Raw genomic sequence first — 14,598 nt, 5'->3', positions numbered from 1 at the left:
TGTACCTGTCCATGAAACTTTGAAGACGAGCTTTACGCAGAAAATCTATCCTGAAAGCACTCAGTTTATTCATCTTAGGTGCAGAGGGAAAAATGGTCTAAACCTTTAGGTTTTCATTTGGAATTTTCCTACCTGTGTAGTAGGAAAACCAAGGGTTTTTTGTTGTTTTTGTTTTTTTTTTTAAATCAAAGTGGAATGAAAACTGTGTGTAATACTTGGGCTAAGAGAATATCAGAAGTAATAGGGCTCTCAGACGGTGGACCTTGAGAGTAGTGACTGGGAAGCTTTTCAGTGTTGATGAATCCAGGCCCTATGAGCTTGTTTCTCATGGGACACAGAAAATACTGCTCAGAGATGATGAATTCAATTCTAAAAAAAAAAAAAAAAAGACAGAAAGGCAGCTACTCAAAGTGAGAGACAAGTGAAGCCCATCAGCTGTACCAAATCTTCCTTGCCATTTGAAAATGCTGTGCCTGTGGCTTCAAATCCATTTTCTAGAACCAAGACAAGTACAAGTGTACAAGAGTCAATTATAACAATTTATTTTCAGACAGTATCTGTTGAGCTATCTCCTCATTATTGTCCTTTGAAATCATCACAGAATCATAGAATGGTTTGGGTTGCCTTAAAGCTCATCCAGTTTCATCCGCCTGCCACAGTCAGGGAACACCTTCCACTAGACCAGGTTACTTCAAGCCCCATCCAGCCTGGCCTTGAACACTGCCAGGGATAGGGCAGCCACAGCTTCTCTGGGCAACCTGTGCCAGCACCTCAGCACCCTCATAGTGAAGAACTTCTTCCTAATGTCTAATCTAAACCTGCCCTCAGACCTGGGGTGGCTTAGGAAAGAGAGCTTAGTGCCAAGGACGGGATAGGTCTTTGGAATACTCATGATGCTGCCTGGTTTTAGAAATGTTTTTCTAGACATTTTACTTAAATGCAGGAAATCGGAAATTGCAAGTGTATGCATCTAAAACATGAAGCTGCCCTCCCCTAAGCAGGTTTGTGTTCACTTGTACTATATTCTGGCTATGTGAAGTCCTCATTATACACTGGCTGTTTTCACTTTTCCTTGAAAGCAGCCAGCCTCTGAAATTGCAGGAGAAAATGAAAAAGTTTTGAAAGACTTGCCTTCTAAGCACAGGCACTGCAGAATATTTAGCACTTAAAGCTCTAAAACTTTAACTTTTCAGGCTATAATTTCTTAATTACTTAGAGACATAGCATAGTCCTGGTACAGCAAACTCTAATAACATACGATTGCCTTAACTTTTGTTCTGCTACACAACGGTTTATGTTTCCCTGCTGGGTGTTAATTATTTTTTCCTCAGATTTCAGAAGACACTTTGGCAGTTTGATGGGACAGGGCCAAAAATTTCAGTCTCAAGCTGGGAGGTCTATACAAAGGATTGAGTTCTGAACCATAAATTTAAAATTAATTTCATGTAAAAAGACAAATATATTGTGAGTGAACTTCTACTGTAGTCTTTCTCGCAATGTCGTCTCTAATTTCAGAAAGTAAATCAGTCTTGGCTGCTGTTAACTGTATGCTTTGTTCGTGCTTTGTGACATTCTAACACAGGCTGCTGTTGAACTAATTATTGCCCAGAAAAGGAAGGAAATATGATGTGGAAGACACAGAGCTTGATCCACAGTTCCTCTTGAGCTCGATGGGAGTCTTTCTATTGATTCTTATGAAAGTTTGGATCAGGTCTATGGAATCAAGTTCAGCTCTACAGAGAAAACCCTATGGCTATTAGAACAATATGAATAAAACTTCATGCTTGCAGTTTTAGTCAGTGTCATGATTTTTAAAAAGTTCTTATTTGCATTCAGTTGTAGAGGACCTGACTTTGATTTCTTTTGTTGTTGCTCTTTTTGTCTTGATGCTTAGGTTTTCTGTATTTAAGAAAAAATAAGTAATTCTTCCTGGAAGCGTAAATGAAGAAGCCACTTACATCTTTATTTAAGTATAGTAATATAAAGTAGTTCTAGTTCTTTCACAGTTTTCTACCTTTTTTTCCTTAAGAATTTCTATTATTAGATTGAATTCCTCAGTTTGTGGGTCTAGTTAATTTATATCTTGGTAATTTTTTAAGCCAAAACATTTCTAGGTAACTCAGTTTGTTCACACAGTTTTGTTTTTCATTTACATACAGGTACAATTGGATACAATCAAAGAAACAGGATAGATACTCTCATGTACCTTCTAGCCTATCCTCAAAGGCCAATGGTAAAAACAAAAACAATAGAACTGATAGATTTTGAGAAACTGCCTGCTGGACAGAATGCCACAGTTGCTGTGATGAGCTACAGTGGTTATGATATTGAAGATGCTCTTGTCTTAAACAAGGCCTCTTTGGACAGAGGTAAGAACTGTCCATTCTGTCCCACTTCTCTAGCGTGTGTTTTAGTACATATTTTCATAAACTTCTTGTCTCCTGGTGTTATCCTAGAATAATTCTTATTGCAGTTAAGAGTAGTACATCTCCAATTAAGAAATCAAATTCCAAAACTGCTTTGTATGCTTTTGTTTGTTTTCTGCATGAATAGTGGTTGTAATTCAACACTTGCAATAGTGTGGTGAAGTTGCCAGCATGGGAATATATTTCTGACTATGGATATTATAAGAAAAAATGGCTAACTTTCAACCTCAAATAAGAAACCGTAAATGGCCCTTTTTAAATAAGTATTTTGTTTACAAAAAATGGGAGTTATTATTTAATCTGTTATGTTGGGCTTGCTTTATAGATGGTTACCTGAACCGCTCATTACTTCTGCTCATTACTAACAGAGGAGGTGTCTCATTATTTTCACTAGTAGAAAAAGCAGTAGATGAAATTAGACTTCTGAAAGTATTTGGGAAAGGAATGGAACGTGTGGCAGTTTGTGTCATTGTCAGCTTATGCTCTGAGGGAAAAATAGGAGTATTGCCTGCTTTCTGAGAGAAAATAACAGTGTTTTCCTAAAGTGAAATAATTTAGTATTTATTGAGAGATAAACCAGTGACCTGCCTCCTTAAAATAATCTCTGCAGTGCTGTGTAGCTTAAGTAAAAGTATGTAAGCACCAAATATAAGGTAACTAAGTGAAACCAATGCTTGTGCCTGTCTCGCTCTCTCCACAGTTCTTCAGTGCTTTGTATTAATGCTGCTGAGGGTTGGAGGCGAGTTGGTGTAAAACTTTGTCTCTCTCTCTTTTCTAAATGAATTCCCTTGAGAGAAGACATAGTACAGTGTGATCAAATTGGTTTTAGTTTCGGGTGGCCAATATCAGATTCTTCCATCACTTCATTCCCCCTACACTCCTTTCCTCCTCGTTGCTAGGCAGCAATAATAGTATTCCTAGACATGTATCTTTGGCATTAATGTCTGCCGCATTTAATTTATGCCTCCTTTTCTAAAACAACAGCAGGCATGATTTAAAACAGAATGTTTTCTTTTCTGGTAGACTGGTAACATTTACAGGGAGAGCTGTGGTGCTTGTCAGGAGTTACTTGACATAATCTAAAGATGTAGATGTACTGTATGTGGCTGCAATGATATTCCAAATGAACTAAAATAATGTAGGATGATTAGAAAGCCTTTCTTTTGGCTGCTGTAATTCTAAATGTGATGAAAGTGTTTAGTGTTGTGGGTAGTTGCTGTACTTGGAGAGAAATTCCAGAGGCGCTACTTTTCTCATCTAAAACCCAAAACAAACCTATTTTATAACAATATATATAACTCAGAATTCTTTCAGATGGGAAAAAAAGTGAGCAACAGGGTGATTATATATGAAACAATCAATACTTCCCTGGTAGGCTAGCTTGTGTGAGCCATAAACATGAGTAAAAGTACAGGTTTCTTAGAACTTCTGAGAGGAAGAGGTGCTGTTCTCATCCTGTCACAGTCTTCTCTCCTATGTTATGTCTCTCTGTGAAACCACCAAAGGTAAGAGAAATGATGTGTGTGTTTGTGTGTGCGTGCAGAGGTATAGAAGTGGATTAGCACAACTTCAAAATTGGACTGTAGTCCAATGTCTAAAAAAAATAGCATGCATGATCCGATTTTTAAATTGTGAGCTACTAAGTGTCCATGTACAATGTTATACATATCCAAGACAATGAATAATCTGATTAATAAAATTATTTATGTTCTGTCACTCAGCAGGTAGATCAGCATTCTTGGTTTATTCTAATAATGTGTTAATAAAGAATCTTTGAACTCCTAAGCAGATGAGTTCGTGTTGCATTTTAGGTTTTGGAAGGTGTCTTGTATATAAGAATGCCAAGTGTACACTGAAGCGCTATACAAACCAGACATTTGATAAAGTCATGGGTCCGATGCTGGATGCAGCTACCCGTAAACCAATCTGGCGCCATGAAATTTTAGATGCTGATGGTATCTGCTCCCCAGGTATGTCAGACTACATGTTCGATCATAGCATGTTCATAATCTGAGGTAGAAGGTAATGTTCTCTTCATAATTCTTGTGCACCTTGTTTTATACTTGGTGTAATAAGTTTGTTATTTTTTTCTTGAAGGTGATGGTAATGTAATGGAAAATTAAAAAATGTTAGTTTCTGAAAGCAGCAGGGTACCAGTCACTGCGGGATTTTGTGCTTTATATTTAGGAAACTTTAAGTAGAAGAGTGAGTCTTAAACAGTGTGAATCTATTGAAGCGTTAGAACTTTTATTCCTCTTCTGTTCCTGAACTGGCAAACTTTTGATACTGTAGTTTTTTACTGTTGTCTTTCATATGTTCTGTTGTAGCTTTTTAAGGATAAATTCCTTATTACTTCGATTTTGCGTGTCAAAATCTCCTGCCTTGCTGTCAGTTAGTGCAGTTGTTTGAGGAAGTAAAACCTTGTGTTTTTAACACTTCAGCAATATGTTTGGAGAAAGAAAAGAAAATAAATACAAATACATTTAGTTATGAGGATAAGTGTATGAGTTTCCAATGGAAATAAATTTGAGACAGAATCCTCTCATACTATCATCCTTCAATTAGGGAATGGCTTAACAGATCTGCCAAGATTTAGTAAGAAAGGTGCTGTAAAAAGCACTAAACTTAGTTCCATTATAGCAACACAACTGGGTCACTTTTGCTCTTTTACACATCACCATGGAGCTTTCAGAGTTAGTTAAAGAAAAACAGGCAAGAATCTCCTGGAGTATTAGGACACTGTTCTCAGTGTGGAGTTAAAAAACCTCTGTGAAACAGTTCATGTGGACAGAAAAGAGACATAGGCTGAAGTTCAGTGTAATTTTGTGGAGGAGGTTGGAGGCAAGTATTTGATGTGCATTTGTATCACTGGGCATGCTACTGGTCTGGTTTTCTATGTGAAGGGCAGGATAAGGGAATAGAAAGGAAAACAGCTGATATATGAGACCCAGAAGCAATAGAAAAAAGTAAGTGCAAGGAGAGGCTGGAAGTAGTCTTACATAACTCATTGTGGAAATGATGTGATGTCCCGAATACAGGTGTGAATTTCTAAAATTTGCCAGTTGGTCTTGCTTGTTAATTTTCTTCGTAATTACAGCAAATGACTTCAGATGCTTTTGTGTATGCTTTAGACCCAGGGTATGTTGTATAGCTGTTCTCATAGGGCACCAGTATGTATCTATTCTGTTTTGGTTACAAAAAAAAACCAACCTGGTGTAATGATTCCCTTACCATATAATAGTCAATAAAATAACATGGCAAACTTCCTGGATATGTTCCTCTCAGTTAGTCCAGGTTACCTTTTTTATGAAGCTTAAAATGTATTTCCAACATAGGTAGCCAGATATGTTTTCATGGTGCTTTTTTCCTTTGTTCTTTATAGGTGAGAAAGTAGAAAATAAGCAAGTCCTTGTGAACAAATCTATGCCAACTGTGACCCAGACGCCCCTGGAAGGAAGTGGAGTGCCTCAGCAGCCACAATACAAAGATGTGCCAGTAACGTATGTTGCTTCATAACTTTGTACTTGGGGAAGGTACTTGGAGGAAAGGTATCTGAGAAAATATTAAATTCTAGAAAAGTCAAAGGAATATATTTTGCAATATACAGAAAAAAGCAAATACCAGAATAGTTTCCTTCCTGCTCTGTGATATCTGCCTCTTTTTCTTTTTTTTTTCCTCCCAAAAATCTCTGCATCTCAGACTCTAGGGTTCATCTCTGTTGGTTCCTCGTAATGTGTTCTACCCTTGGTTCATTTCCACACCTGTACCTGGTGCATAGTTTCAGTCGGGATATTATACCATAATTTTGTTCTTAAATACTGATGGTATTTTCCTTAAACTCCCTTGTCAACTGTAACTCTGTGTTTGGCTTTTGCTAGTTTAACTGGGGCGATATACTAGGAATATACATTTGCAATATACCAGGAAGCTTTTTTCCATAAAGAAGAGCCCACGTGACAAAAAAATATACTTTGTTCTTTACATGTTCAGCTTAATTCTCCCTTTCTGTTGTATCTCTTAAGCCTTTTACAGAAACATACTGTACTCTGGAACTTTATATAATCTTTGTTTCATTGGCTTCCCATATCTAAGTTCCATGAAGACTACAGTTTGGCCAGAAGCTTCCAAAACACAGATGCTTGATTGTAACTTGTGTTTGGTTCATAGATGTAAAACTTGTCTTTTTTCTTCTTGTACTAGCTACAAAGGTGCAACTGATTCTTATATTGAAAAAGTAATGATTTCATCAAATGCAGAGGACGCTTTCTTGATCAAAATGTTGTTGAGGCAAACTAGACGTCCAGAAATTGGAGATAAATTTAGCAGTCGTCATGGGCAGAAAGGTAAGCTATACATTTAATAAAAAAAATGCATGTTGGATATGCCTGCTATACATGCATAATACCAACATGCATGTTTCCATTGATCTGCTCAGATCTTTTATGAATGCAGTAGTAGACCATATCCCTTTTTTTGTTAAGTTCATCTAATTTAGCAGTGATGTTTCTGGAACCAAGGAGAGGAATTGGTTCACAACTCTCTGACTTACGAATCTGGAAAATACAGTAGTTGCCCATTTTAAGCAAAATCAGGGTTTTGAGGTTTGGTTGTTGGTTTTGTTGTCTTTTTTTTTCCCCAAAGTGTGAATTTGGGTTTAGGTGATAGGTTTGTCAATGGGCTATCAAGAGAGATTGGAGGAAGGAGTGGAAGGGCTTATTTTCAATGGACAGAAAAGACCAGAGATAGAGTGGGATGTCTGCAAGTCATCTGCACAGACGTATTTCTTTAAAGATGAGCCTGCAGATAGATGGCTCAGAGCTGTGGTGTAAGAGGGAAGCAAATCAGGAATCGATTATGAGTGCACCAGCAGAGACAGGAAAAAGGGGGAAATGCTTTTAAAAATACACCTGGGACATGATTTGTGGCACCTCTGGATCTTCAAAGTGAGAACTGAAAGTGGGTAACTACTAGGAAGGTGGCAGGTAGCCCTCTAGTGTTAATAGTAAGATGAAAATCAGGAACCTGTTTCTGTATCTGTTGAAAAAAGCAGTGGCTTCCCTTTGACCTTGATGGCAAAAAACCCATGACTTATACCATGCTCTCTGAATCTTGAAGGACTTGGTGGTGTGGGAAGGGTGTTAAGGAAGAAGTCTGAAAACAGTCTGACTGTGACTTAAAAGTGTTTTGATCCTATTGGCCTCAATGGGGGACAGGTTGAGACATCTTTTAATCTGTCTGTACACTTGGAAAATACAGGTTCTGCCTCACTTTGTGCTGTGCTAAGCCTATTACCTGCATGTTACAATCTTATGACATTTTTAGGTATTTTTGGTGTGAGAACATTGCTCAGACTCTTTAATATGTGGTAGGGAAGCAAAAAGATTGATATTACCAAATCCTTTCCATTGCAGCACATGCACTCCTTTTCTGTTGCCGGGCAAATGTGATACTGTTTTAATAATTACTGAAGCAAAAGAATTCTTACTTCATTGCTTTGATTTCTGAGGAACTGAAAGCAGAGCATTGAGTGTAAAGCATACCAGCCTCTTAACATCTGGTAACAAGTATCTGCTAGGTCTCTGTGGAGACCAGAGGGAGGGAACTAACAGAGGACACTATTTAGATTTGAAACACTAATATTTAAAACTAGTTGTAGTCAATGAATTTTGCCGTAATACAACAAATTACAGTAGTAGCTAAGGGATGTCTTGTAAACAAACTGGCCTTTTGTGAGCAGCGTTCTCTTTGTCAGAAGACACATGGAAGAAAGAATGCTTTTTGTTATGAGGGGCTTCCAAAAGCATCCCTTTCAGCAATTTCTGATGTGGTCCCACTCTAGTCCCGGTATCATGTTGGGTTTGACCTTGTGCTAATTCACATCCTGTATTCTTGGAGTGGACCAGAGAACTCTGTAGGCAGGTATGCCTGAAGTGAGTCAGCAGAGAGCTGGTACTTGCACAACATCCATATGTAGATATAAGCCAGTGAAAACAGATGAAACTACAACAGATGTCATCAGAACAGAGATAGTATCCAGCTTTAAAGCTCTCTTACATGAAGCTTGAACAGGATCATCTTCAGCATATTCACTGCCTGTGTGACTGGAAGAGGTATGAAAAGTGGTTGCTTCCAAATGGACCCAAGGCACAAGTAAGAGGTAATTTTTATAATGCTCTATGCCACTGTTTACTTCTTTACTCACATGTGTAGCCTGAAGTCAAACTTAAGGTCCTTTATGACTTTCTGGGGCTATGGAAATATATAAGCATCAGTGGCAATCAGGTGGCCAGGTGTAACCAAAGTGAAAGACCACATCCCTGTCATGAGATGCAGATCATAGTAATCCTTATTTCTGTAGTCTCTAGGTTTGGTGATCAGGACATCTACCTAGAGCAAGCCATCAGTCAAAGGAGGTGAAATAGGTACAAAACGCAGTAGTTGAACATAATGTCAGCTGTTACCAGATGTTGCCTCAAGTTTGCGTGTTTTCTGTAGAGTACAGTCAGAATCCCGCCTAGACGTTTGATGTTGTGCTGTTGCGTCATTGGTTGCTTGAGATTAACCCAGGAGATGACAGTCTTGTTCAGAATGCATGGGTAAAGCCCTTCCTGAATCTTCATTATCGAAGACAAACCATCCTCACAGGAGAAGGAAAACTCCTAACTTCAAACCTGGGCAGATGGAGCTCTTCTAGCCGTGTTAGGTCTTCCATCTAGGAGAAGGACACTCTTACAAAGCCTACGACCTGAGGACTTTGCTGTCACCGTCCTAGCTCGCTAGGCTGTGGCAGTTAAACCTCAGGTGTAAATGGTGGGGCCAGTTCTGCACAAGCTGCGCCTCATCTGAAAAATCCAGTGCACAGGCTGGAAGGGCTTACTCTCGCTTGTCTGTATGGACAGGCAACGGTCGAAACGGTAGGTGACAAAGGTGCATGGGAAGCTGCAGATCCAGCCTTGCATGCAGGTGGACCAGCAGATGGGTCACTCAGGATTGCCCCAGGAGATGACAGTCCTGGTCGGAAACTTCCTGATTACTTAAGCAGCCTTTTTTCCAAACAGATTTGCATATCCCACATGCCCTTGGTCATCGTGCTTGTAGTGAGTGTGGGTAAAGCCCTTTCCAAACCTTCACTTGCGAAGCCAAGCCATCAGTCAAATCAAACAGTCAATGCAGGCTTTCTCAGTACACCCAGCTCTTCCCAAGATCACTCTTCCACAGTGTCTTTCCATAAACCCATAGAACTGGTTCTTGAAAAGAAGTAAAAGAAGTTCTTGCATTGATTCTGCTGTCATCAAGAAATAGAAACTCTTCTGGTAAGCATTGAAACATTTTTCCTGATGGCTTTTGATCTAAAAATAGGAAGTGATTTTCACAGGGTCCCTGAGTGATTTGGAAACAAGTACCTGTTGAAGGCTTCAAAAAAGGAAAGAAGCAGCAGTACATTCTTGATCTTTCTTTTAAAATCCAATTTAGTTCTTGCCCTACCAGCCACATAGGGTGGTTTCAGTAAGTGAAGAGGAAGATCATTAGCTTCAGAGGCAAACAGAGTTGAGCAGTTGGAATGCGTTAAGTGCCTCATTCCTTCCTTCTCTCCAGGAAGATTCTCCTTCAGGAAGGTTTCATGTAGTCTCTTTCATATAATTTTTTAATCTCATGCACGATGAAGATGTGCAGTACTTTCAAGCCTATGACCGCTTTCTGGAGCAAAGCCCATTTCCTCCTATATTTTGAGCTTTGTGTAGTTAGTCCTTTCTCCTCATAGATGGCATGTGGTGTTTTAGCTGCAAGTTATTATATAACAATATGATCACTACTTTGCAGGACATTTTCTGACTAGAATTAAAAAAAAAAAAAAGCCTACAAATTGTTATAAAGAAGCTGCTTCGTTAATCATGATAAATATTTATGGACATTTGCATGAAATATTTAAGTAGGTAAGATTTTTCTCCTTGTTTGGGCTATTGATGTGCACCTATTGAAATATTTGAACAGGATTTAAATGGAGCTGATTTTCATACCTGTCCAAAAATTAAGAAAAGGGGGCTTCCACAAACCTACAACTAGCAGAGGGGAAAAGGTGGAAGTGAAAAAATGACAGAAAAAGGAGAGTTGTATCAGACAGGCTGCATTATGGCTTCAGGGAATAGAGGGCCTTCTATAACACTAAACGCAGATAAAGCATCTCACTGCCCACAGCAAGCTCATTTTAGAGGCCTTGATGGACAGACATGGGTCCTTTTCTACTCATCAAACCCTGATACTCATGGTCAAATGCAGAAATAACTAATGTGCACTCTACTGGAATCTGGTGGTATTTTCTTTAATATCCCCAAAGCTATAAAGACTAATTTTTTTCCCCCAAAATATAAAATACTTTTGGAAATCCCATAGCAATGAAAAAGAACAACCTAAATGCTGTAGGGAACTTGAAGGTGCCCATAATAATGCTTTACATTTCATCAGGTTAGATCCCCTAGGTATTTCTACTTTAGACCTATAATAACAAGCCAGAATATCAAAATAACAAAGGTCCCTTTCAGCTTGGTTTTGGAGACAGAGTTGGTGTTGTTCAGCCTGGAGAAGGCTCCAGGGAGACCTTACAGCAGCCTTCCAGTACCTAAAGAGGACCCACAAGAAATCTAGAGAGGGACATTTTACAAGGGCATGTAGTGACAGGACAAAGGGGAATGGCTTTAACCTGACAGAGGGGAGATTTAGAATAGATAGTAGGAAGTTCTTTACTGTGAGGGTGGTGAGACACTGGCACAGGTTGCCCACAGAAATTGTGGCTGCCTGATCCCTGGAAGTGTTCAAGGCCAAGTTGGATGGGGCTTTGAGCAACCTGGTCTAGTGGAAGGTGTCCCTGGCCGTGGCAGGGGGTTGGAACTGGATGAGTTTTAAGGTCCTTTCCAAGCCAAGTCATTCTGTGATATGAGTGGGAACATTGCGACAGTTGTATTACAGAGTTCGTGGGCATGTGCTTGTTAGCTGTCCTGCACATCAATCTGTAGTAATCTTGTGATTGTGGGAGGGATCATATTCTAAATTATTACACTGTACTAGGATACATGGCCGTCCTGGTAGTAAGCCTCTCAGTTTGATGGCTTGTAGGACATTGTGGGAACAGATGTTATAATAAATGGGAGAAAGGAGAAATATGCTTAGTGAAGATGCATGTGTTAGATACCATGGGAAAAAAACCCACAACTATTGACAAGAACAGTGGCATTCCCTGTTTTGCAACTTCAGTATACAGCAGGAAAACAGATACTGAAATTAATCTTAGATTACAGGCAATGATAGAACTGGAGAAAAGGCATGAAAAGGAAAGGGAAAATCTTCTTTGCTAGCTGTTTAAAAACACAGCTGGTATCATCCTTCTCTGGCGTCAAATCGGGGAAGGATCAGTCGTAACAAAGGCATATAAACAATTGTGAAAGAGAAATCATTATACTAACAGTTTAACCTTTTCCATTGAGAGAATTTTTAATTAGCCTGAATTTGTTCTCTCATCTCTGAATGCAGGTGATTACCACTTCAAGTTTAATTTGTGTTAGCTTTAAGCGCATCATAGGGGCATTTAAACCTATGATAAGCTTAAACTAACAAGTACTTTGATTCAGTGAGAAGGAGAGAAAGCTTATTTCTCTGTGTTATCAGTCTTCTCTGTGAAACATTTTTGTGTTCTAGGTGGAATACATGAAGATGAGATTTGATTTCAGAGAATTGTGGTTTTAAAGTTAATTAATCAAATATGTGCAAAATAAGAGATTGCACAAACCACATTTCTCAGATTTTTTCGGAAGTTTTTCCATCTATGCCAAATTGATTTGTACGTGTTCCTTGGGCAGAAGTGAGAGGAGTAAGAGAATTGGAAAGTGTCTGGAATACAACAGATTAAGTCTCGCAAACAAGCTTTAGCTTTTTGTTACAGAAGAGCCTTTCATTAAATATGTAGGCAGATTTTGTAGGCTTCTAATAATACAGACCTATGCCACTGCCTATGTAATTGCTGTCTTTGTGTCCTCTCACATGTCAACATGGTATTGGTAAGGGTCACCACTTCTGGCCTGTCCACCACACCCTCTTTTCATGCAAGTCTGTGTTTTGAGTACATTTCTAGCAAAAGGCTAGCCTTTCCATCAAGACCTGACAGCAGAGGCGTATATGGGTAGAAGTGAATGAGGCCATCATGTTGTGTTCTGAAATGCAAACATTTTGCTCTATTTCAGTATTCATCTTCAAACTGGATATTGCAGTAAGATCTTTGGGACTGAGTCTGTCTCTTTAGTCTACAAAGCCCTTAAGCTTCTACTGTCTCATAAACATCTACCTACCAGGGAGGATTTATCCTGAGCTGTAGGACTTTGTTTTAACTATATTGCATCATATATTTTCCAGAAGGATAAAGAAACTTCTTTTTTTTGTTAATTATTTTGGTTTTTTAATCTTGCATTCTTCAAGCAAAGTCACTTTTCAAAGCACAGAAGGCTAAAGGATTGCTAAGCTAAAGAAGTTTCATCTGAGTTCCATACAAACTAAATTATTATATTTCCAGATTTCCTCTTGCTTTGCTACAAGTCACAATGAGGAAGAAGTTGGGCTCCTTTGATGTGAAAAAAAGCAATATAACACTTCTCTGAAAGAACATTTCTCAGTCTCTCATGTGAAAAAGGATTAACACCTCCAACAAAGGTCCTGTAGATCACAGAACTAAGCAGCAATACTGAACAGTATTCCTGAGGAGTGGAAAAACTGTATTTAAGCAAGAGATTGTTTGAACTGGCAAACAGAAGCTTTTTAATAGCTGAAGATCTAAGATAAAGGATTAAACCTTTCTGAAGTATCTGCACTTAAACAACTCTAAGGACAAGGAAACAAGTTTAAATTCATGAAAGATGGCCTTTGTTTTCCTAAATGAACCATGTTCCTTAGTGTCAAAACAAAATCCATTCACAGCATTGTCAACTACATAAACTTCATGACAGTTCCACTTATCTACTGAAGGCTGACCTTGCTTAGTTTTAAAATGTTTTCTAGTTTCAGAATCTGCCTTCTGCTTGCCTAACTTCATAGCTGAGAACAGCTTCTCTTTCTCCTTTAAATGGGCAGTTGTACGGTACATATAGCAGAACTTGTAAGATGTTAGTTTTAAAAGGCTACTTGTGTCATTTTTCCCCCATGTTACAAGTCAGATTTAGCACTTTAATCATCAGTGGATTTATAGGAATTAAATGGTTCAAGTGGCATTAGAAAGAATTTGCTGTTATCGACTGTGGGAATGTGGGATGATTAGTAGTTATTAGGCATCAGGAAAGGTAGGATTTTCTTACCTTGTTTTTATCTTCAGAAGTTGAATATGAGAGTTGAATATGAGAAACGGAGGTGTCAGAATGCCGTTAAAACTTCTCCTACCACTGTTTTTTCTTTATTTTTAACAAACCTGCTGCTTAGCTTGCTGTCTCTAAGAAAATCACAGCATTTTTTTATCTTGAGCAGCAAACAGGTAACCTTATGACCTTTTCAGTAAATCCTCAACTGAACCTCTGAAATTAGGGTGATTTAGCATTTTATGGCACAGAATAAAAATCTCTAATTCTGTTTCCAAATAGTGTATCCCGAACACACATTTTATTAAGCTCTTGACTCATTCAGCCATGTGTATTTTGTAAAGTTCCTATGGTTATTGTTTTACAATAGCTGCTTCCAGAAGCATTGTAAGGGTTTCAATTAATCAGCTCTTTGTGTGCTTCAGACTATGCAAATTTATCACATCAGACCATTCAGCAGCTCATGGGAAAGCAGTGTACAAACTGTATTGTCTTCTAGCACCTCCTCTCATTTAGAGTGATGTTTTTAATAAGAAAACTAATCAAGTTTACTTATGCATTATTTATCTGTTAATTTTAATTCTGTTCTTTACCTCTTATGTCAAATGGGATGTAGCAAGTGATATGATAGATCAGTGAATGATTCAATAATGAACAAAGCTTATGTGATGCAGTACTTTTTTCTTCTGGACTTGTTTTATGCTTAGTTAGCCAACACAGTATGTAATTAGAGAGTTTGGAAGCAGATGTACATTTTTGTTTAGCCTTACGGATGTTTGCAAATCTGCTTGTCACTTGCCCATAATATACAGCACTGAGTTAGTTGTGTTACTAGCACAACT

The 14,598-nt window shown here is 38.4% G+C and overlaps 1 protein-coding gene across 1 annotated transcript in view; it reads left to right on the top strand.

Moving 5' to 3' along the window:
* The window catches only part of POLR3B (RNA polymerase III subunit B), a 73,195-nt gene that overhangs the window by 43,093 nt on the left and 15,504 nt on the right, over positions 1-14,598 (top strand). The window contains exons 20-23 of the mRNA XM_057420512.1: positions 2,160-2,369; positions 4,238-4,396; positions 5,809-5,926; positions 6,627-6,769. Of these exons, the coding sequence (XP_057276495.1) occupies positions 2,160-2,369; positions 4,238-4,396; positions 5,809-5,926; positions 6,627-6,769 (630 nt within the window). The remainder of the gene's footprint in view (positions 1-2,159; positions 2,370-4,237; positions 4,397-5,808; positions 5,927-6,626; positions 6,770-14,598) is intronic.

This window comes from Pezoporus wallicus, unplaced genomic scaffold (assembly GCF_028554395.1).
Source record: "Pezoporus wallicus isolate ANWC-B61680 ecotype Strahan unplaced genomic scaffold, APGP_CSIRO_Pwel_v1 contig_2871, whole genome shotgun sequence".
Classification (NCBI taxonomy): Eukaryota; Metazoa; Chordata; class Aves; order Psittaciformes; family Psittacidae; genus Pezoporus; species Pezoporus wallicus.
This window is presented reverse-complemented; position numbering and strand designations above follow the sequence as displayed.